The sequence below is a fragment of the Musa acuminata genome, chromosome BXJ1-6 (assembly GCF_036884655.1).
Source record: "Musa acuminata AAA Group cultivar baxijiao chromosome BXJ1-6, Cavendish_Baxijiao_AAA, whole genome shotgun sequence".
Taxonomy (NCBI): domain Eukaryota; kingdom Viridiplantae; phylum Streptophyta; class Magnoliopsida; order Zingiberales; family Musaceae; genus Musa; species Musa acuminata.
In genome coordinates this window covers 6,388,394-6,412,305 of record NC_088332.1, presented here as the reverse complement: position 1 = coordinate 6,412,305, position 23,912 = coordinate 6,388,394, and the positions used below count along the sequence as shown (strand labels likewise).

Genomic DNA, 23,912 nt, shown 5'->3' with positions numbered 1-23,912 from the left:
AAGCTTTATACTAAATGCTTTGATCTTCTGCTTGTCTAAGTTTGCAAAAACAATGTGTTACAATGGTTCAGATCACTGGTCGATAGGGTTGATATTTGTTCAGAAAAAAAGAAAACTATTTATTGATGCACAGAAGTAATAGTCTATACGATGTACCCGTTTGATGCATCAGCATTTGACATAGCTTGTTGTAGTTATGCCTTTACATTCTATGCCAGGAATTTAAATGACAATGGCTAATTTTACCGCACTTGTCTGCTCGTAGTCATGACAGGAATAAAACCAAGGCTCGTGACTCTTCCAATCAAGGATGCTTCCGAGAAGCTCTTTTGTATATCCACCAAAATCACGTCAAATTCAATGTCAACAACTGAGCTGAACGTCGCAAGAAACTTTCCAAGCTTCTCAATCAGAGACCACTCTCTGTTTCATGTACGTAGCCCAAATTCAATGTCTGCTCTTAGTCTCCCATTCCTTCCCCAACTCACATTCCATTTCCACCCCCTTAATCCCGACAGGACTTCGATTCCCATGCCCGTTTCAGAAACAGTCCTTCTGGTCACGTCCCACTCATCGCATGTCACCTCTGAAGCTGAAGTGGGTTTGTTTGTGTGCAGAATGCAGCCACCGTACGTACGTGAGCATCAGCAAATCGACGGCTCCGATGCTTCCATCTGCGGGGGTCGTGTCATGGGAACTAAGCGCCATCAGAGTCCCCGGATACGTCTACCTCATGTACTTTGCGCCCACTTCCCGCCCTTGGTCATCCGCCGCTCTCATCATTCATCACCCATTCGCTAAATCCTCGACATGCCTCAACACGACATCCACTATTTTCCCTCGCCATATAGGGTAGTTTCGACATATCAGAGAACATTTAAATATGCCGCACCGCCTCTCCGACCCATAAACAACGTAAACTGTTGATCTTTTCTCGGTTTGGCTCGATCCGTGCGTCCGCACAACAAAAAATATGCGAGAAAGTGTCTGCCGTCGATTTTCGATCGACGGATCATGATACCTCGTGCGTATATTTACGCCTAAACCACCCCGAGAACAAAAGTCGACCCGACCGGCTAAGGCGGTGTAGGCGATCGAACAGAGCGAGTAGCGAGGTAGGCCCCATCGGAGAGAACACGAATCTCGCAGCAACACCCTCTCCTTATTTGTTGCCCATCTGGGATCCAACGGCGAGTAAGAATGTGCGGCCACGTCGGTCACATCACTATCAGACGCTTCTCGCTCTGTCTTCGTTGGGTGGTAAGTAAAGGCCGGTAAAACCCTAGTCTTTCTCTCTCATCATTTGGGCCAAAAATATCTACAAATGTGAGTGTATATATATATAGTGAGGAGAAGGCAGAAAAAAGAGGATCCACAACAAGCAATGAACCTGTACCCCAAGGGGAAGGGAAAGGTCCACCCGTCGCCAGCGGCGCCACCGTCTGCCGGTGGAGACGAAGGAGGGTCCTCGGTCCATCGCCACGACGCGCTCGCCGTGCTCAAGCTCCTCCCGGCAGCGATCCTGGCCCTCACGGCCGCGCTGACTTGCGAGGACAAGGAGGTGCTGGCGTACCTGATCACGCAGTCGATCAATGGTCCCGCCGCCGGAATGGAGCCGAGGCGGCGCCGGGAGGCGATGCCGCCGGCTCATCGGCCGCTCTTCGACTGCGGATGCTTCGACTGCTACGCCAGCTTCTGGTCGCGGTGGGACTGCTCCCCCGACCGCGAGCTCATCCACCAGGCTATCGAGGCGTTCGAGGAGCGCCTTGCGAGCTCGGAGAACAAGGGCGGTGGTGATGGCTGCAAGGGGCGGCGGAGGGAGCGGCAGGCGAGGGATAGAGCTGAGAAGGGGAAGGGGAAGCGGAAGAAGGAGCGGGGGAAGTCGGTGGAGGTGGAAGCGTCGGTGGTCCACGAGCTGAAGTTGTTCGAAGCATCGGTGGCCAGTGGAGCCGCCCGCTTTTCGGGCGAAGTGAAGGAAGCCTCAGAGACAGCAGAGCCCGCAACGGAGGTAAAGGGCGAGGAGAGGAGCGGGGAAGAGGAAACGGTGGCGGTGGCTGTGTCCAGCGAGAGGCGGAGGGGATGGCCGGACCTGATGGGGCTCTTCAACCCTCGTTTATGGAGCCTTTGGTGTCCGGGCATTTGAGGTCATTTTCTTTTCTCTCTCTTTTAATTTAAAATGAAAAAAATAAAAAAAGGAGAAAATATAGAAAATATAGCTTAATTGGGTGGTTCTGTTTTGGAATTTGGAGTCCGCAGATGCTGTTTAGAGAGTTGTGTAAATTGTCCATGTTCCCTATTTCCGGTAGTTTTGCTGTTTTTTTTCTGGCCGGGATATAGATATGTGGATATTATTTAGATATGTTGTCCTTCACTCAATCACAGCATTACTTTATGTCTAATATGGCCCATGTAATATTGCAATAGCTAGTTTGTATAAACCAGTTTCACTCAAACTACAATTGCTATCGTTGGAAGCTATTTAGTTTTTGGTATTTTGTTAGTGTTTCGCATTAAATTTTTGCATGTACTCTGAGTTGATTTTTAAGGGGAATTGAGTTGGTACGGTGGCTGGATATTAATTAGAGTGGTGGGGGTTTTCCACTTGCATGTTTCTTGTTGAGAGTGGATTAGTGCCCTGGTGAGTTTATAAGTTTGGGATGGTCTCCTTCCGAGATGAGAGGCCAAAGGGGTCTGAACGGTGTGTTGGTTCGGGGAGTCAAAAGGGTTTTTGGAACTTGCACCTGGGGAATTAATTATGTATATTTGGAGAGTACCAACAAAAGCTAATTAGTCATGATATATACGTAGTTTGGCTGTAGAGGATAAGGAAGGGTGACGTGCTACTTGCCCTGGATTAGGTGCAGGTGATGTTAGATTCTTGATTATTATTATTACTAATGACGGAGATGGTGTTGAACTGGTTATTAGTGAGGTGACAACACTTGGGATAATTATGAGAACCGGAGCTAGCCTGACTCAAACCGGAATGGAACCAAAATCGAATTGGTCCAATGATTTGTCTAATTTCAAACTGAACAGGAGTTTCGGTTTTTATATCTGTGAAAGCTGAAATCAATTATTTCAGTTTGAATAATCGGTTTTGTGATTTTAAAATTATTTTAGGGTGAATTCTTAAATAAAAATGTTATGTTTCATAATTTCTTATAGAGCGGTTTAGGTCTCGTGAAATGACACGATTAGCATGGTCAACTCGCTTACGGAGATGCCCGCTTCCATGGTGGTGCCCAAAAGCGTACATGTTGCTTTGGGACAGTAATAAAGGCCATTGCTTTGTTTTCTCAGTACTAATGTCATTATTCTACACCTTGTACTTTCTCGGTGTGATTTCGTTGCATGAAGCCATTTCGAGTGGCCCCAAAGGAGGTCACGGGAGATTGGGTGAGCCACATATCTGACTCGGATCACACGACATTGTCTATTGCAGTGGAGGGACATGGGATTGGGTACAATGTATTCATTCGGACTGTCATCCACAGGACATCCTTTTAAGCAGCCGCAAGCGTTGGGAAGGAAGAGAAGAACGAAATCAAGAGAGTAATATAGATATAAATAATCAAAATCAAATTAAAGAATACACCCAAAAAAAAATGCTGAAAATTTAATGTGGTTTGATAATTTTTTTTTTGGTCTATTTTTTATATAAAAAATTAAGTTTTTCGTTAAGAAATTATTTTATTTTAAGTTGACACAAACGTAAATACGGAGAAATTTTCTCTTTTGAAGTACTTACTGCAATGAGAGAACCAAATCCCCCACCTGCCTATGCTGACAACGCATGTAGCGATCCTCCATAAATCGTTGCACTCTTCATCGATGATATCTAACATTATGGAGATGGGATACTCTGTTCTTGGCTCAGCTAGCCTTGTCTTCTCTTGTTTGGGGGGTAACAACGATGTGCGTCCCAAACCTTCTCTCCGAAGATTTCCCTTCCATGTCGGCCCTCTCCACTGCGACATCGTGCCAAATGGATCACCACCACGCCACACCGTAGTCCCTCCTCTCTGTTCTTCCTGTCCTGTCGCGTTTGCTCTTCTGCATCAGAGCTCCGAACTCACATGCTGTTTTAGCGTAACAGTGTCCTGCGCATTGCTTTGTTGTTGCCTTCTCCGTGTTCCTCTTCACGCACCATCGTCCTCCACACGCTCCCGCCTTCATCATTGAGACATTGCCCCCTCCCCCTCCTTTTATCCTCCCCGCTCCACCCCCTCCGCCCTTCCTCCAGCACACCCAGCAGCAAAGATGAAGGTGAGTATCCTCCGCCTTTCACTTCATGCATTTGCCGTATTGCACCGTTTCCTCAACACGGTTTCGTTTCCCGCTGCAGCTTCTGGGTTGGATGCACCGCAGGTTCCGCTCCACCAGCGGCGATGTGTTCAAGGACTTGGGAGACGGTACGTTCACCTTTGTCTGTTTGAGTGCTCGGTTGGCGACTTGACGTGTTCCTCTGGGTACACCGTACCGCGATTAAGTTCGGACGCTTGTCCGTATGTGTCGCAGGCGGCACCTGTAACTGCCTCGCCGGGCAACCGTCGCTGGACGAGGACCCCCACCGAAGCCGCCGCCAATACGAACCCTTTAAGGTAAAAAGCCTCCGCCTCGATGCGGAAGTGCTCTTTGACGGCGATGGTGGAGGTGGCGGGGGAGATCCGGCGATGGAGGTGCTCTTCGGGGGGCTCCTCACCGTCGGAACCCTGGGGACTGGGTCCTGGCCAATCGAAGAGAAGGGAGCAGAGGCTGACGCCAAGGCGAACGGGGAGGTGGACGAGAAGAAGCCCTTGGTGTTGGCGGTGGAGGAGCTGGTCACGCCGGCGGCGCTAGAAGCGATCGCGGAGAAGGAGGCGGAGGCGACGGAGAGGGACCTGATGGTGGTGGGAGCGGAGCTGGAGAAGGTGCTGGCAACGGAGGCGGAGAAGGGCGGAGGCGGCGGCGGGATGTCCTCCGCCCGCTCCAGCCATTCCGGGGCAGCGGCGTGCCCGCTTGAAGGTTTCCCGTTCGGGTCGCCGATCGAGACAGCGTCCGCGGTGGCAGGTGCGCGGAAGGAGCGGCGGGCCTCGCTGGGGGAGCTGATCATGATGAGCCGGATCGCGGAGGGCGGCGGCCGAAAGGCGGAGGAAGCCGAGTTCGCCGGGGTAGACAGCGGGGGCCATGCGGAGGGGAAGCCGACGGCTGAGATGTGCTTGATGAGAACCACGATGGCAAAGCATCGCAAAGGATCGGACGGTGGTGGTGGCTCAACTCATGCTTCAACGGTGGAGACGAAGATCCAAAAGGTACGGATCACGAGATCACCGTTCATTTTTGCACAATACATAAAAAAAAATTCATCAATTTATGATTCAGAGTCATCATATTCATAAACAACATAACGAGACATTGAATCCCAGTAGAGACATTGAACATGGTATCAATGTACCACCGTCTCCAACTCATCACATGCAATTTCAAGGTGCTTTTATTGTTATGTATTTGTATTTAAGATCGATCTGTATGTCAATCATATGTCTTGCATATTGGGAGAACCAGGGAAATCCATAATGAGGGGTGATGTATGCATGAATTAATCCTTTTACCATTTGCTAACTGGGCAACACTTTGATCTTGGTTTTGGGTCAGTGATAAGTGTCTCTAGTGGCCATCACCCTGTGATAAGTGTCTCTACATTGAGCCAAGCTGTGCCCTACCTTCATTTGGCTCCATGTCAGCCAAGCCAATCTGGACAGTAACAAGTGCCAAAAACTGGTTGTCCTCTTATGCCTGCCTTACTATGTGAAGATGGCACTGTTGGTTGACAAGGAAATTGATTTGCCTAAAAGTGAACCCATAGATAAAAGTTTTGATTGGATTGATGCTTCTTTCTTACTAGCTGTTATAAATCAATCACATGGGGCATGCTAACCAGCATATTCGATCTAAAGCTACTTCTTGTCTGCTTTATCTGTAGTAGCTACTTCAGAGATTTTAGTGTTTATCTGGATAACAAGAACACTTGGCTGTTACTTGACAAACACCTCATTAGATCTGAATCCATCCAAAAAGCACCTTCTTCATCGTATCTGTAGGCTGCTAGTAAGCAACAAGTGTGGTAGTTCTAGAACAGTTGTTTCTTGAATAAAGAATCTGTCAGCAAGTCACCTTGGTTTCTTGAATCATTGTACATCTATGTGGAAAATTGTTTCTGAAATCTTGCTAACTTTGCTACAGTGATAGTGATTTTATTAGTCTGTATACATGTATGATATGGAGTAGCTGTATGTTTCTTTGATCAGACATGTCAGTAGTGATTCACATCAAGAATTCTTGTCTGACTAGTTTCTAGAAAAACGATCCTCAACAATATCCAACCTCTAAAAGAGTTGTTTTCATGTTTCAGATCCTTCAAATTTTCCACAGAAAAGTTCACCCTGAGAGCAGTATCATGACTAAGAAAGCTTCAAAGACTGGCAAGATCGAGAAGAAAGATCACACGGCTCTAGTTGGAGGCAATGATCTCAGTGGTACGGGAGGTAGCACACTGGCCACTTTGAAAGGTGAATGCAGAAAAGAAGACATTCTAAACATCAGTTTCTGCACCGATCCTCCATCCAATGCTTTTAGTGGCTGTGATTCAAATATCAATCGGGAACACTGGATTAAGACTGACGCAGACTGTAAGTGTCCCTTCACAATACATTCAGATGCAATCTACTGTAATCATTATATCTTAGGTAGAAGTAAAAAATGACCAGTTGCATTATGTTTGGAAATGATTTGCCAACTGCCTATCAATGTTTGTTCATTTTCTTCTTAGCATATTCTTTCTATAAGCTAATGAAAATAACTCACAGGTAAGGCTTAGGCACACATTCAACGCCCATCAAAACAAAACTTTCTATGCTGAACATGGGAGCCTTAGCATCTTTTTTTCGTTGTTAAGTTTGTCGACTAAAATTCATTCTCTTTATTCTGGTTAAGGATTCCAAGGAAAAAAAACGTCCCAACACAGTTGATATGGTATCTGATTTAGGATGCCAAAGGATGACAGATAGCTCTTGGATATAGAGAGAGAGGTTCATATGTTGAATACTTATAGCACTTCTCTTGTCTCCAGCATTTCTCCAAAATCTGTTATTCCAGTGGAGATACACATACACGTAAGGTTAAATTTGTCTTTTTAATTCAAAGCACATCAGTACAATCTCATGTTGTTGCAGAAAATTTTCATGTGTAGATGAGTTGTCTGACCGCTCGATGCCTGTGAATCAGCAGATATTATGTGAACTGTAAATTCATCAAGTAAAAACTTCTGTAGTTGACATTTTCCATCTTAAAATCTACTACTGAAACATCTGTTCTTCTGTATTGGGACCTGACAGATTTGGTGCTGGAGCTGTAGAAGGGAAGGAGCCAGTCAAACTTCCTGAATCCACACAAGTCATGGAAGTAAATTGAACCTTTATAACGAGAAGTCGAATCGAAGAATAAGTTTACAGTGTGGACGTAAATAAATATATTCTGAATCAGTTACCAGTGTGGAAGCTGCTGCCTTTCTGGTGGACATTTATAATGTTCTTCTTTTGTACCTTATGTACGTGGGAATAAATATATTATTATTACCACTGCTGCTAAGTTTCATATGAGAATTATTACTGCCATGCATATCAACAGGCAATGCTTCCACTTTTGGATCTTGGACGCTCGTCCAACTGCAACTGCACTAAAGCATGCATGTCTGTAATGGATGGGGTCATGTGGGGAGCAGTTTCTTGAGTAGCTTTTCAGTGTGTTTGCGAGTAGGGAGACACTGCATGTGGCAGATGCTGCGTGAGGTGTTGATAGGGACCCGAAGAATTGCGTCTAAAAGAAATGGATCAGCAGTATGGGACACTTATTTTTCATTTATTTTTCTTTTATTGTCTGTTGAATGGTTCCTCTAATTGGTTTGTAACATTCTAATTAGTTCTAAATATAAAGTAAATAAAATTAAAATTGATTTATATAAATTTGATTATTATATTATTATTAATTTAAATTTAAATATTTTAATTAGTGATTTGGGTCCAAGGAAGTTGATAGGTCAATTAGTCAATTAGATTTGAGTCATGATAGTTGATATTAGAATCAACTTAATATTTTGGCTTAATGAGGGGGTGTGACTAAGAAAAATGTTACTTGTAGATGAAGTTAGAGGATTTGTTACGGGAAAAATTATAACATTCCAATTAGTCTCATATCGGAAGTACACATCGTTGAGTCATCATTAGATTACACCTCATATGCATCATACTATGATAAAAAAAATTATAACATCATGATTAATCGCACATCAGAAATGGATAAGATTAAGATTAACTATTCGAGTCAAATGAACTTAATAAGTTTCATCTAAGTCGATGACATGCATAGTGATGTTAAGTGTTACGAATTGTATCAAAGCAATATCCCTTGATCTGCCTCTACTCACAGCAAGAGATTAGCAAGGGTGTAAACTCAAATCAATTTGATTCAAAATAGATTTGATATAAATCGATTCATCAATAGTTCGATTTTGAAGATGATATACAATTTCAATTCGATGTGACTCTTCTTCACTTTGGTTAATCGATTCAAACTGAATCAAATTGATTTTAAATAATATCAACCATGAGTTTGTTATCTTAAGTTCTTAATTAGTTAATTAAATTAATTAAAAGATTAATTTAACCATATCATAATTACCTAAATGATCTGAGTCGAATTTCACAAATCTATCTCAGCCCAATTGGACTAAGATTTCAATTAGTTCATAGATTCATTTAAAAAAAATTAAAAATTACTTAAAATTATAAATCATTTAACCTCACCATATTAACCAGTTAGATTTGATCTCGTTTGCACGTACTTTATTTTAACCAAAAATTAGTTCAATTTGAACCGATTTGAACAACCCTATCAAGGTGTCACATACTTAGTTGATTTTTCCTAAATCATATAATAGCCTTACGTGTCCATCGCAAAAGATTAGCCTCTCTCCCCAAAACTTCTTATAATCGCTTAAAGGCCTACAAAAAAGAAGATGGATTAAAAAAATATTTAACTCCAGATCACAGACAATCATTTTAGCAAATACTTGATAGGTAATATAATTATAAATATAAACTTCTGAACGGTCATACGACAAAAGATTCAAGATTTTTCATGTAACAAAAAGTCTCCATAAATTCTCATATAATACTACTATGGAACAAGACAGCGAACCAGCTCTGGATGCTACTTCCTAAAATGTTGGGTAATGTTGGGTGTTGTGTTGGCTGACATTTTTACACCACTCTATAGAGTTGCAAACTTCTAAAATAACTATCTAGATGGCCTATTTCTAAGTAATTTTATCTCAACATGACGATTGTAAATAACTTATGTTTATAAGCCTGAAACGACCATAAATGCTAACCAAAATGGGATAGCCAAACCTACCATAAACGTTCTATATACTGTACAAAGTATAAACAAAATCAAAAGACACAGACATATATTAGCATCATATCAAATACCCTATTTATAACTTTATTTATGACATTCTCCCTCACTTATTTACATGGATGTTGTATCACATCACCTTTGTTGAATCTTCAATCTTCTGCTTTGGTTGCAATGTCTCTTATCTTCCAAATGTACTCCATCATTGTTGTTGAGTAGTCGAACTTTGATCCGACATGTTGCTTTAACTCGTCATGACTCTAACTTTGGTGTGGGGTCAATAGAGTTGTGTTGATCCTTGTTGGTTTCTATGAATCATTCGTATAAACAAAAATATATTTTTTGTTATGCGCTAGTCTTTCAAATGTCTTATGCCGCTTGAATTGGGTGGACACTTATTGGAGCTTTAATGAGCAACGCCTCGCAGACTTTAAAGTTTTTTTTTATCTTTTCTTTGTAAAATTTGTTTATCGATTCCTCTTCCACTTAGTTGTCGCCTTCAAGTAGGTTCACATTAATTTCACTTTTGATTGATATTTTGTTGAAAAATAAAACAGACAGTCTACTCTCAATAACATCAATCACCATTGGTGAGGATTGGATAACTATTGTCTTCCACCAAGTTTCTAAAAAAGGTCTTTGAACCTATGCAGAGCTCCTCTACCAGATAAATAAGAGAACCAGAATACTTGATTTCATCCATTCTCTTAAGAGTTGAGAAAGCAAAGGTTACTCAACTTTGCTTGCCTTCTCAAGAGTCATCGCTTCCTCATCACTTTCAACCACTTGCTTCAACACCTTTATGTTTCTTGAGCAATTCTCCTTGGTCAATAGAAAGATAGATTGTAACTCTCATACATGGCCTCTGCCATCAATTTATAGGACTCACTCCGATTCTATTCTCCTTTACTTCTTTGGTAGCAATATTCGCTTGCTAGATTTTGCCCTTTGACTTGTCGGACTTCCTTAAGCGAATATGATCTTTGGATCAATCCAATTCTCTAGCCACTCTAATCATACATTTGTATGAACAAGCCCTCCCCATGGGACTCACTAGTACTTACACTCAAAATTTTCTCTCGGTGATACATAGCCCCTATATGTTGATAACTAAGGTTTTCATTTAATGCAAAATTTGATGCATATACAAAAGACCCGCCTCTCTAGTACCATGATATTCACTCTTTGAATCTATATCCTTTCTTGTCGTTATGTTGTTCATCGAAGTGGAGCTCCTAGTAGCTCTCGGTCATATCTCCCTTTGATCAAGTCTCTTACAATACCTCTCATGTGTATGACACATTATCTTGAACTGCTCCACCATGATTCGCTGCACCATGTTGCCTCTTGATGATAACTTCATCGTATTCTGATCTTCGTGGGATGAACTCGGACTACAATCTCTCCATATGTGGTCTTTGCCAGCACATTGCATGGCTTTCGCCACCTCCATTTATGTTCACTCTAGTGGCAATCGACCTTTGGCCACTTACTCTTGGGTTACACTAGGACGAAGTATATCTCTAGGATAGTCCATCACCTAGCAACTATTAAAATCCGTCAACTTCACTAAACTTAGTATCTCATTGTTTGGATCCTAGACCTTTGCTCCCCAACACAATCTTCATTGTGTATTACTTCCTTTACAGTAATTCGAATAATAGTACTATGACAAATTATTTAAGAGCACTCGCCTCTTATCATCTTACATCATATGAAGGCCTTCTGACCCCAACTTTGCCTCTATAAGTTAAGTTGTCTTAGTTCTTCAATCAAATGTTTTGTCGAGATAAGGTGCATATGCCTCAATACTCTCTTCGACTTTGGCACTATGTAGGTTGAGTCCACTCTATCAGAATGAGAGACCTATGAAACGACATGATCCCGCTCTTACCTCAGAGTTTATTTCTTTTCATATTCTTAACCTTTGTCTAATGAAAGCTTTGTACCTTTGCTCTATATTTTATCTTTTATGTCAACTCCCTTTATGCGGCTCGGGCACTTCACTATGTTCCACCCAAATTACTCCACTCCTTGATTTGCATTGAGTTGATGGTGGCTCTCATACCTACCATTCCATGGGTCAACCCTTTATTGAGTCCGATCTCAACATCGACTTTAAGTATGCCTTTGTTTAGTATTGTCTTGGGTCATTCCCTCTTTTGATCTGGCAAAGTGTTCACCAACACATTACCTTATGAGAGATGATGCAATGACTCATTATCCCTCGCTCGGTCCGTTGAGCTTGGTGGAGTTATTGTCTTGAGGTACCCTCCTTAACATGTGTGGTCCGTTGCAAACGATTCATCCTGTAGAGAATCGGGACTTATCCCTCACGGATATATGTCTCATTGGAGCAAATTCCTTTATTGCATCCTTTACTCTAGAAGTTTCAAATACCACCGTCCACTTGCTAAACAAATTATGTATTATTTTTGTCTCCGCAAACGTAATTGCTAGATTATGACTCTTCATCAATATAACCCATATTGCACCCTTCAAGGCCTAGTAACATACTAAACTCACTTCATACTTTAACCTTTTATGGATGTATCATTATCATACTGAAGAGAAAGTTTCAATCGCTTTGGGATGGCCACGGACAATTTATTGTTTGCATAGAAGCCCTTGCACAAGTAATGAATTATTCAAGTTAGCAATTTCCCTCAATTTTGTGAGCTTTACACAACTCTTTTAGTCGCTAAGAAACTCATCCCACCTTGCACGGTGTTATCCTTTTCCAAGTGTCTTGCTTATCTTGAGCACCATTAAGTTTGGTTGCCAACGTCGAGTCATAGCTCGAATTCGGCCATCACAATCTTTGTGCGCTATACATTCTTCCAAACTCGCTTGTCTCGTGGTGCCTCTCATGTGAAGGTTTGACTATTCCTTTGAATATCAATCTTGAATTCTCACTCTGAATAATTCCTTTTCATACATCTCAACGCTTGTTTCTCCCAAACGATCGCACATGTTGGCTACCTTCGACGTAGCCCTACTATGTCCTCCATGTTTTTATGCTAAATGTTTCTAAGTATGGTTGTCATACTATGATATTATCTATCAGGAACTTAGCTGGTTTTACCTAAGTCACGCGACACCCTTGCATATTCGTTCGTAAAGGATTAGTCTTCCCGAAATCTCTTATGGTCCCTTGAGAACCTACAAAAGAGAAGATAGGTTGAAGAAAATGTTTAACTCGAGCTTCATAAGTATCTATTTCAGTAAATACTTAATAGATAATATAAATTACAAATATAGATTTTGTAAGCTCTGAACGATCGCGTGGACAAAGAATCCAAGGTAATCCACTATGATCAAAAGCCTCGACAAATGCCCACATGATACTATTGTAGAGCAAGGCAACGAACTAACTCTATACACTACCCCAAAGACCCATCCAGCCATATGCTACCTAGGTAGCTCCTAAGTATTATACTAATTAATACTATGCACCACTCTACGTAGCTAAAAAACTCAAAATGATTATATGGATGACTTATTTCTAGATAGTTTTACCTGTACGTGACGACTATACAAAACTTATATTTACAAGCCTGAAATGATAAAAAAAAAACATCATTTTAGAACTAAAAAATATTTGTTTTAGAACTCATTTTACAACTAGAACTATTTTGATGACCCATCTTGTTTTTTCTTTTGAAACTTTTAGAGCTAGAAAATAGTTTTTTTTATTTTTCTAATTTTTTTTGAGTTCCTTATATATGTGTTAAAAAAAGGAGGAGTTCCGTTTCCATTCCCCAAACTGTTAAAACACAAAAAAATTTCTGTTTATATGAACATTATATCAAATATCCTGTATGAATATGATTCCTAAATCAGTGAGATTGACAATAAAAGAGTTGAGAAGGAGAACGGAGTTCACAACTCAATTACATATAAACTAAATAACGCCTGATTGATTGTTTTTGAAGTAAAACAACAAGTGTTCTACATTCTTGTACAGTAATATCCCCTTGAGTGGCTAAATTATGTTGACATGGCTGAAATACTTATATCATCCAATTACGTTTCTGCAACAACCTGGTGAGGCAAAGAGCTTAAGAATTGGTATGTCTAAATGCTGCAGCTAGCAAGAGCTGTCCATGAACTCAACCAACAGGTCCTGCACGATTCCCCTATCAGGCATCTTTCCCGCGGCACCGTAGAGTGGTGCAAGCCCTCCACTGATCGGACCTGGGTTTTCTTTTACCTGCAAACGAAAGAGCAAGACAAGATTAGTCAGACACTGACATCAGATGATTTTGGTATTTCTTAATGGACTTACCATCTTCACAGACTCCCTAAGATCTCTCAGAAAGTCTCCGACCACATGAAGATGCTGAAGGGTGACACAGATATGAATACTGCCCAAAATTTTGAAGCAAAATGGTTACAAACATGATAGATTTTTCGGATCGAAGTAAACACTGCAATCTTGTAGTAGAAAACGTGTTTGGATAAAGATCTACCTGTTGGGTTTCTGTAAAGCATTTAAGTGCCATCCTTTCGAGGTCATCATATCGTTGACCTCAAAGATGTCAATATCATTGGAGCCAAAAGCCACGACAGTCATGTGTGGCTGTCCAATGATAAACAGCCCTGGAATCTCCTCTATCCTGTGAGCATATACAAATTTCAGAAAAAATTGCAGATCTTGAATAGAAACAGATAACAAGAACATCACTTTACCCTTTCTGTATCTTCTTGGAGACTTCCATCATTTGTCTTGTATTTTCCAAATAACCTGAAATGTGATTACCATGTGGGTCAGTAGAATGAATTTAGCTTCAAGAAGAGATGAATGAGCAACATTTTTTGTTACCATTCAGCCCCAGAGACATCATTGCTGCCCAAGCCCCGGCGATCAACCCACCAGGTCTGCTTCCAGCCATAGTAGGGGATACATATAGCCCACCTGACCACTCTGTGACTGCAGCAAGAAAAAAGGTTGACTTATGAAGGGGCAATTTTGCTACTTTGATTTGACTTCAATTTCTGGCCCTTGGGCGATTTTGATTTTGATTTTGACTGAATGATCAGTTATACAACCACATCAATGTGGCTACATGCTGAGTATACAGCCATCATTTTATATGTTCTCACAACTCATAAGTATCATCCGGTATCTAAGGACAAGTACCAGGTATCTAGGACTTTCACCTCTGGTCAGGTAGATGTCCATAGTCTTTCATTAGAAAACAATAGTAAATGAAGAATAAAAACATTTGAAAAGTATTTATATATCCATAATGCTAAATAATCTCACTACCAAACTTTAATTCCAACAATATCTAATAAATACAATCATCTGCTAAGAGGCACAAAAATGCCCCATAACCAGGAATAATCACATTACAACATTTAACTTGATGAATTGTACAAAAAATAATAATTCCAAGAGAATATGTTACATATGTTATATTTGCACATTGATAGATGAGTTAGTATGTCAAGTAACCAAGGAAAGTTCATTCCTGACCTTATAGTATGAATACCAAATCTTATATGATCTTCAGATATCTAAAAGTAGTAGTACATAAGAGATTTAAATGTCCTTACCAGCAACAAATTGGTGCTGCAGAAAATGAATGGACAGCAAGGGAACAGGAACCATGTGCCACAACAAACATAAAAGAAGCATTAGTAGAATCATTATAGATGAAAAAAAAAGCAAGGTATACAATAGTTTTTCTGTGTTACATGCACACATATCCAAAACCAAAAATTGTGTATGATGTGTGTTCACAAAATCCACACTTACTTCTGACATCAAACAACAATAGCTACAGAACAAAAACTTGCTATGAACTTAGAAAGCAAAAGAAATTCACAATGCTATAATAAACTCTCTTTTTTTTTAAGAACCAGTACTAATGAGTATCATATTGTTTTAAGAATTATTACTGTTATAATTGCTCGATATCTCCATTTGTCTTGTCGAATTAGACACTTGGACATGTGGACACATGTCCATAACAAATTTGTGGTTGTCCATGGAATGTTGTAAAATTTTCAATTCAAAATCAAATCTGAAACAGGATAATCCCCTAAAAATATCCTCAAATTCTTGATTGTGTTTGACAGCACATATCACCTGTTTCGATTTAATGTGTAATCATTCCCAGCACAGTAGCAAAGACTAAATCTGAAGTATAGCAGATATGCATGCACCAAATCGAAGTCTGGTACATAAAGTGATGTCATTGTAAGTGACCTGCTGGGATGGCAATAACAAGCCAAACATTCAATTTTCGACTTAAGTTCCATCTTAAGACTATGCTTCCTAGCAAACTGGACCTTCAAATTTACAGCCTGAATCTAGCAATTGTCACTGTAAATGTACGATGTTTTATAAATGGCTTTCTTGTTTCTTTTCTCTATAGGAAAAGAAGATCTGTGAGAAGAACTATTATCACTAGTATATAAGAATTCAAACGAGAATTTAAACTTATTCTCTGAAAATAAAAGTGAACTAGAACAACAAAAACAGAAAGCTTTTCATTATCATCCAAGCCTTTTTTTCATTAATGTAGGATCACATAAACAGAGTCGACTGTAGTTATTGGAAGATTTGACAAAGTCTACAATCATCAAATCATAAGTATGTATAATTTCTAGCTGTAGAAGTTTGGACAAGGGACTCATTGACAAACTTAATGGCACATGACAACTGACAAGTAGAGGGAACTACCATGCTTGTTGTAGTTTATTTTGTCATTCAACAAGAACAACCTCCAAAATCTCTTCAAGCATAAGAACAGTCAGGACGTAGGAAATAGCAAAATTTCTACATCTCGAAGATAGATCATGTTACCTTTCTTATCTCACGATTTCTGTAAAGAACCACACTTGTGCCCTTGGGACCTAATCCATACTTGTGAACATCAGTTGAAATTGATGTAACCCCTTTAACAGAAAAATCAAAAGGTGGGATGGGATACCTGCATAACAATGAATAATATGAAATGAGATCAAGTTAGGCTAGCAATAGATGTCTTATCCATTTGGGTGTTCTAGCTATACCCCTCTTACCAATGGACTTAATGTATTTGGGTGTTCTAGCTATATCGAATGTTCACTTCAACACAGTGAAATACTATATATTTTCTTCGGTAGTTAATTATTACATCCTTGGACCAAGTAGAATTGATCTATCGACTGCAGTCGAAAGGCCAAACATCAGTTCAATGCCTACCAACTGGTGCTAATCCAGACAACTCTAGTAAGAATCATTATGTTGTAACAAACATGACGGTAATAGAAAAGCTGAAGAAAAAATAAAAAGTAAAATGATGAATATGTAAGAGGAGATGGATTATTCTGCAGAAAATACCCCAGCTTCTGAGCGAATGGTAAAACAAAGCCACCGAGGCAAAGATCAACATGCAAACAAACACCATATCTTGATGCTAAATCCCCAAGCTCCTGTGGAGCAAAATATAAATTAATAAATTAAATTAGGAACCACATGTAAAGTTCAAAAAGCCATACTTCATTTTGTTTATGGTCATAAAAAGCTGTAACATGAACGATAAAATCAATTACACTAATACATAGTTCATACTTCAATAGGATCAATGACGCCATGTGGAAACCCTGGTGCAGATCCAACAATCTGAAAGAACATGGAAACAATTTAATTCAAAATTATGAGAATGCAGCCCAATGAGAAATTTAAAAAATATGAAGCATGTGTTCTGTAATATTGTCCGAAACGAAAATGAAATGGCGATAAAAGTCTGCAGAACTTTGTTATATTCTGTTTATTGCCATGCACAAATCGTTTTAAATGACAGCTATATTCAGGTCCACAAATTGAGCGCAGATATCTTAGTTCACATTCAAATTTGCACTCGTGTAGTCTGACAGTACTAGTAATTGCAAATTTGCTGCAGTGAATTCATTTACTCTATCTTAAAATACTAGACCTTTATGCACTGCTTAAACTCCAAAGGTGTTCCACTAAGCATATATATAGAGTAAAGAGATATAGCATACTTGTCCGATCTTACATGTTCCTAAGTGGCAGAATGTCCAGGAACCATGTGCGTTGGTGGGTGCATATGCAGACAGATTAAGAGCTGATAGCATAAATAATATTAAAGAACATGATACAAATTGTAATCATCGTATCTTCAATTTACGACGTATTTAGCATAAAATAACATAGTTCCTGGTAAGTTAGCATTCCTTTCTATGGTGAAAACAAACATCTGACAACAACTGGAGCAAGCATTTGGGCAACTATAAACAACATAACACACAGGACTGGCATTTTATAACCGATGGTTTGGTGACCATGCCCCAACTAATTTTTCAAGTTTGCTTGATTACATTTAAGCTGCTGTTTCATGATTACCAGATAAAACTAATATTATTTGAAGTAAAAGGTTAAATTTCCAAGATAATCAATAACATGGCTTCACATGATAGTAGGCAATTGAATCAAGTAGCTCATCCTTTAGTTGGTTTAGTGCTAGAGTTCAATATAGAACAACTTGAAAGTGACCACTCTATGTTTGACTGAGAATCCTATGCTCAATTCTGATAGAGAGCCAAATCTAAGTACATGGTCAACCATAGGTGTCTAAAATTAAATAGGGCTTCAAAACATAATGGTGTGCTTCAAAAAATAAGCATGGTTTTTGAATCAGCAAGTCAATCTTGAATTGATTAAGCACAAATCAAACTAGGTTGTGCTTGCTCAAGTGAAGGTCACCATATTGACTCAAAGAAACTCAGATATGAGGCAACATAAAATTAGGGTTTCCTGGGCGCTGCATGTTATAAAATATGCCAAGATTTTTTAGGGATGGACTCAATCAAGCATGATACTATAGAAGAATAGGAGAGTCAGAAGAATTTTCTTATTAACTTCCTGGATAATCATGGAAGCTTGTGAATGATAAAATATAATGAGGCAAAAGCAACCAATGTATAACAATGAATACCAATATGGTGTTTCCGTTGATGCAGCGCATAATTCTTTTAACATCTGCAACATAATCTTTATTTACAGGAACACGCCACAGCTTAATATTAAAGTATTGTGCAGCTTTATCATATGCAGAATGTGCCGATCCTGGAATTATCCTGTAAATACAGGGAAAAGAAAAATCAATTAGAGATATACAAATATTTATGAGATAGCGTAACTTCCAGAAATGTCACTGCACTAAGCTAACTTTGACTCACATTTCTGGCTTTGTAATACCCTGCTTGGTTCTCATGTAATCTCGTGATGTTTTAACAGCTAATAATATACTTTCTGTTCCTCCTGATGTCATGTTGCCACATATTTGTCCTCCAGATGCCGGCTCTCTACTGCCAAGGAGAGCAGCTGTCATTGCAACCACTTCTGCTTCATATCTTGCCACACTTTGGAACACATCCTGATGCAATGGATTGGTATGTGAAAACCTGACATGAGATAACAGATAACTTCAACAATGTTGTCCATAACACCTAACAACATAGAGGGGCAAACTAATCCCAAGGGAAAAGGGCAAAATTCCCTGAAATGATGATTAAAAAGCCTCTTTCGACCAAAGCTACTTTCCAATATATATATATATATATATATGCAACTCTGACTCTTGTAGTGCTAGCATCAAATTGATGTAAGTACTTCCAATTCTTCCACTTAGTCCTCTTGTTTTTCAGACGTGTGCCATAACTAACTGCATCTTTTATAGGTGTTTAGGACAGTTATATGCAACCTTGTTCTCTTAGTCACTCATCCTATCTAGGCCAGAAATCACCTTTTTCCTTTTTTGGCAGAACATCTTAAGCTAGCATCATCTTGGACTTAGGTATGCTTTTTCTGCCCACTGTCAATGCAAATAAGCATTAAAAATTATGCTAATAGCTCCATGGTGTACAATGTTAAACACGTTTTCATGCATGTGTATTATCTTTATATGCAAGCACAAGGCCCATATGTCTAATATGTTTGACAACAAACTGCATTTATCTTGTTGTGAGTTATGACTAGTTAACACTGATTACCTCACAGATACCATTGTCAGAGCAAACACTTGTGAGAGCAAAAAGTCATTGTCCAAAATGTTGAACCACCAGGTATTTAGCGACCATAACAGGAACTGTAATGATACATATAATTCAATACCACTTTGTATTCTTTTTTTCATTTTTGTAAGTCATATCATGTGACACAAGTTAGCACATCATCAAGTATAATGGTATAGTACCAGTCTCATAAGTAGTCAAAATTGGTACTTGACTAGTATTCAAAATCTTGTCTAGCAAAAATGTCTCACATTTACAATCATTAATAGAGATTAGAAGGCCATCAAAAGAGATGCATCACATATAAGACCAATTAAAATGTTCATATATCTATTGTACCTCCAGCAGCAACAGATTATAATAGCTATATGAATGAACTAACAGAAAGCATCAGCTATATGACCACCAGGACATATCACCTATTAAATGTCCACAAAAGCAAATACTGTTAGCACCAGCCAAAGGTGCAAGAGAGCTTCACATTGGTGACTGGTGAGAAAGTTTTAAACAGAAAGGCCATAACAGGAAAAAAAAAAAACTAAATTACATAGTACTTGCAAGACATTTAGCAGGTAAAGCAGTATCAAATCTTACTAACATTGCATGTGCCTCGTTTATCAAAGCAAAATGGTTCTCTGAGTCACTTCCACCAATATATCTGCAATGATTCCATAGATAACGTGATAAGTATACAGCACTAATGACTATTTGATTAAACAAAACAACAGCGGTTGTCAAGTTCCTATTCAAAATCTTCAACTGTTAGTGGAAGACATACACTGTACCAGAGCATTTGCCTTGCCAAGCTATATCTTTATTCCTTGCATCTTCTAGTTCCTGTATAGTTGCTTTACCAAGTCCAATGTTTGGTAACTCAGTTCTCCAGCTATCCCTTTTAGACTTACTACCAGATTGTAATTTCTCCACAACCTGAAATAAGAGGAGAAAAGAGGGTATCTTTGTTTCAGTCCCTTAGATGTGTGTATTGGAAAATAAAATGAACAATAAAAAATTCTCAGGTTTTAGTCTGTAAATAAAGTTGATGCTGCTGTTGTTGCACAAATAGTGGTATTCTGGCCAAGAATTTTACGTCCTGAATCATTATTGAGCTTTTCCAAATTCAGATGTATGGTAACTATCTAATATTACCATTTTTATTAGGTGGTGGCAACCAAAAAGAGTATACCAAAATCAAAGTACTGTGACATGTCTGCCATTTGTTATAGACTATATCTACACCAACGTGAGATTCCTGAAGTAAATATAATGCTAAAATCCTTCTGCACTCTTTAGAATGCACCCCCACAGCATTATAATTAAAAGTACAAATAATCGCAAACAGACCACCAAATCGATGTCTTTAAAATATTCTTACAACCAAAAGAATTAGAAGATAGTCATACATTAAACCATAAAAATTTAATTCAAAAAGGCGCATGAATATGTTCATATACTCCAATACAATTCGATAACCTATCAGTGCATAACTCACAGAAATAAATGATGCCATTGATGTCACAATAAATCCCGACACCAAATTCATGAAAAGCCCATCAAACTAAATCCTAAAATTTTGAGCTAAATGCGATCCTCGGCTCTCTAAGACGGTGAACCCTTTGTTACCCTACGGATTAATCATGGATGACAAATCAAAAAGAATCTTAGAAGATGAATTACACAAATAACCCACCTTTTTCTTCTCGGATTCAATATACCAGCTCACGCCGGGAATCGACCTGCACCAAATCCAAGAATCTCATACCATGAACAGAGCGATCGCCAAGGAATTCTCGAAAAGAAATCGTATGAGCAAGAAAGAACTCACTTGACGGAGGCGATAAGGAACCCTAGAACGGCGGCCTTGATCCCTTTCTCACGGACGGAGAGGAAGAGCGCGTGGAGAGAGCGCGCGAGGAGGAGGGTGAGAAGCGGCGCGACGACGAGGGCGAGAGGCTCGTACCGCGAGAGGGCGGCATTTGCGACGGCACGGAGGCGGAGCATGCGGTCCTCCATTGAGCCGGCGAGGTAAGGTGAGGGACGCGAAGGGCGGCCGATGCCTGGGAGAGGGATCCTACCGATGGGTTGGTTGGCGACAACTGAGACGTGAAGCGTGGTCACGCATCGCTCTTGCGTTTTTACGCGTCCCGTGGACTTTAGTTGACGGTCAGCTTACCGCTGCGGAGTCAAATCAGCGGGTTTAAACTCCGTGAAGCACAGTCCACCCGCATCTAATTAATAGAATAAAGCCTTCGGTTATGTTAAAAATGGGTCGGATTCGGATCTTTAAGATCCACATCCATCTTAGAATCTGCCATAATTGGTTTAGACAGTAAGTCTGGGTTCACCGGCGGTGAACTGTACAATAATGATTGCTCTATATTCGGTTTCAATAGCGTGGAAAGGACGTTCTCTTTCCGGCAAAGCTGTCCGAGTCAAATATTACTTGGCTTGCGCTGCCGCTCCGTGATGCTCTCACACTGCTACGGATCTGCCGTTCGTTTCATAAAATTGAGGGTCGATATTTGTCCACGTATGGAAGTCAACCCGTCTTCATTAGGGCGTTACGCCAAGGCTGGATCAGGTGTTAGGTTCGTTGTCGCAAACAGCAACATCGGGCAAATGATAAACTGCAACGTGGATCATATGATGATCCGTGATGCCAAGTCAACGCTTTGGGAAACCTTGATGGTCAACGGTGAGGAAGCTTTGAATCGATATATCCAAGGTCATGGGAAGGCACAGATTGAGGTGGTCGGTCAAGGTGTATGACCGATTTGATTCGAGTGAAATCCTCTTCCAAGATCTAACTTAAGGAATACTTCAATTCAAATTGGAATGTATTCAAAGTGAAGATAAGAGGCGGTGGGGGAATTAAACGTGGAGATAAAAATGGTAAAATTCATTGATTGGATATCCTTTTAGAGCTTCTCCTTGTGATACGATTTTTTTCACATTAATATTGGTAGTAACGTGGTGAATTAGATGTTAATGGTCTTTGTTGGAATTTTCATTATTAAGTTAGAACATGAAATGGTTGAATTAATTTCTAAAAATTTTTTGGGGTATCATTTTAGGATTAAATCCGTTGGTGCATGATTTGGGATTTATCCCCAAATTGTTTATATGTGCATATGTGTTTATAAAATTATCTTGTGAGCTTCATTTGCAGACTACATAGATATATATAGTATATCTATGCACTCTTACAAGATAAGTAGGATTTGGAAGAGGATCGTCCCTTATGGTATCACTAAATTTGATATATATATATATATATATATATATATATAGTATAATCATATAGGATTTATCCCTCATGAATTAGAATATGTTATACATTTTAGATGTATTTTTGTTGGGCAAATATGTCATGTGCAAAGGAGATACCTTTGATGTGTAAAGTGCTTTGGATGTTTCTATATCATCGATAAATATATTACATGTAAATAAGATACTTTAAATTGTATCAGGTACTTTAGATACTTTTATAACATAAATAAATAAATTATCCATAAAAAAGTTGTGTTAAATGCTTTAGATATTTTTTGTCCTAAGTGGATACATCATGCATAATAAAAATGTATTGCCATATCAGGTGCTTCAAATTTGGGATTCATACAAATGAGAAATTTTGGGATTAGTTGGGCACTTAAGATGTTTTTTTGCTCTAAATAAATATATGATAGGTGGATGAGATATTTGAGGAAGTGTTGAGTGTTTTAGATTTTTTTTTCTTAGACATATTCATAGTCAATAAAAAGGATATAGGATATGTTGGTCACATCATATATTTAAAATATATTTCATATACAACTTATACAATGGGGATATGTTAGTCTCATTATTATAAGCACAAAAAGATCTTATGTTTTTTTATTGTATTTTTCATACAAACCTCAGTATGGTATGGTGCAATGGGAAATAGATTTAGGCATAAAGGAAAGAGAACTTTTGCTCTAGGTTATTATAAAGAGACCCTTTTATATAGTTCTAGATTGGCTCTTTTTCTTGTTGGATCTCGTGTTTTATATCATTAAGGGAGTTTGCTCATTTCTTACAACTATTTGGTTAGCCAATATGCCTTGGATTAAGGTAGAGATAGTTGAAACTAAATTAGATTAAACTCTTGAGCAAGTAATTATGGTACCTAAGGAGGGGCTTTATAGCATCGGATAAGATGGTAGGATGATCAACATTGAGTTCTTTACGATAGAGTTGACCTCAAAAACTTATTATAGTTGATAAACAACTAGATTATATGTTGCTACCCGCTAACATTGATGGTAGAATAAGAAGGGGAACAATAGTTTAGATTATGTCAATCAAAATTTGGACTTGTTAGGTGATGTCAAAGAATATCTCAAGTGATAAGTTGAGTTGGAATCCTCATTTAGAAATGAGAATCATTACTCGAGATCCATCAT

At 39.2% G+C, this 23,912-nt stretch overlaps 3 protein-coding genes across 5 annotated transcripts; 2 read left to right on the top strand and 1 right to left on the bottom strand.

Annotated features, from left to right (window-relative positions):
• The first annotated feature begins 278 nt into the window (after nucleotides 1–278).
• On the top strand, nucleotides 279–2,482 carry LOC135582169 (uncharacterized). Of its 2 annotated transcripts, XM_065186498.1 has the most exons (3): nucleotides 279–432; nucleotides 618–1,260; nucleotides 1,347–2,482. In XM_065186498.1, exon 3 carries the CDS (start codon nucleotides 1,385–1,387, stop codon nucleotides 2,141–2,143), a length of 759 nt encoding a protein of 252 aa, XP_065042570.1. In that variant the 5' UTR covers nucleotides 279–432; nucleotides 618–1,260; nucleotides 1,347–1,384; the 3' UTR covers nucleotides 2,144–2,482. The 2 variants fall into 2 exon arrangements, with proteins under 2 accessions (XP_065042570.1, XP_065042568.1); XM_065186496.1 differs by having other exon boundaries at nucleotides 283–432; nucleotides 519–2,482.
• Nucleotides 2,483–2,613: 131 nt separating this feature from the next.
• LOC135675880 (protein LAZY 1-like) lies at nucleotides 2,614–7,619 on the top strand. 2 transcript variants are annotated; one of them, XR_010514046.1, is made up of 6 exons: nucleotides 2,614–4,269; nucleotides 4,349–4,415; nucleotides 4,522–5,294; nucleotides 6,395–6,671; nucleotides 6,976–7,154; nucleotides 7,377–7,619. XR_010514046.1 is itself a non-coding variant. In XM_065186495.1 (5 exons), the coding sequence occupies exons 1-5, from the start codon at nucleotides 4,264–4,266 to the stop codon at nucleotides 7,394–7,396; spliced, it is 1,143 nt and encodes a 380-aa protein (XP_065042567.1). In that variant the 5' UTR covers nucleotides 2,614–4,263; the 3' UTR covers nucleotides 7,397–7,619. The 2 variants fall into 2 exon arrangements, 1 of the variants encoding a protein (XP_065042567.1); XM_065186495.1 differs by lacking the exon at nucleotides 6,976–7,154.
• Nucleotides 7,620–13,356: 5,737 nt separating this feature from the next.
• Nucleotides 13,357–21,606, bottom strand: LOC135675879 (sphingosine-1-phosphate lyase-like). Its single transcript, XM_065186494.1, has 15 exons — nucleotides 21,314–21,606; nucleotides 21,179–21,224; nucleotides 20,267–20,418; nucleotides 20,087–20,146; nucleotides 18,655–18,879; nucleotides 18,411–18,552; nucleotides 17,024–17,074; nucleotides 16,793–16,884; nucleotides 16,274–16,400; nucleotides 15,019–15,034; nucleotides 14,282–14,389; nucleotides 14,149–14,203; nucleotides 13,929–14,075; nucleotides 13,745–13,823; nucleotides 13,357–13,669 (listed from the first exon to the last, which is right to left on the bottom strand). The coding sequence occupies exons 1-15, from the start codon at nucleotides 21,499–21,501 to the stop codon at nucleotides 13,547–13,549; spliced, it is 1,611 nt and encodes a 536-aa protein (XP_065042566.1). The 5' UTR covers nucleotides 21,502–21,606; the 3' UTR covers nucleotides 13,357–13,546.
• Nucleotides 21,607–23,912: the final 2,306 nt, after the last annotated feature.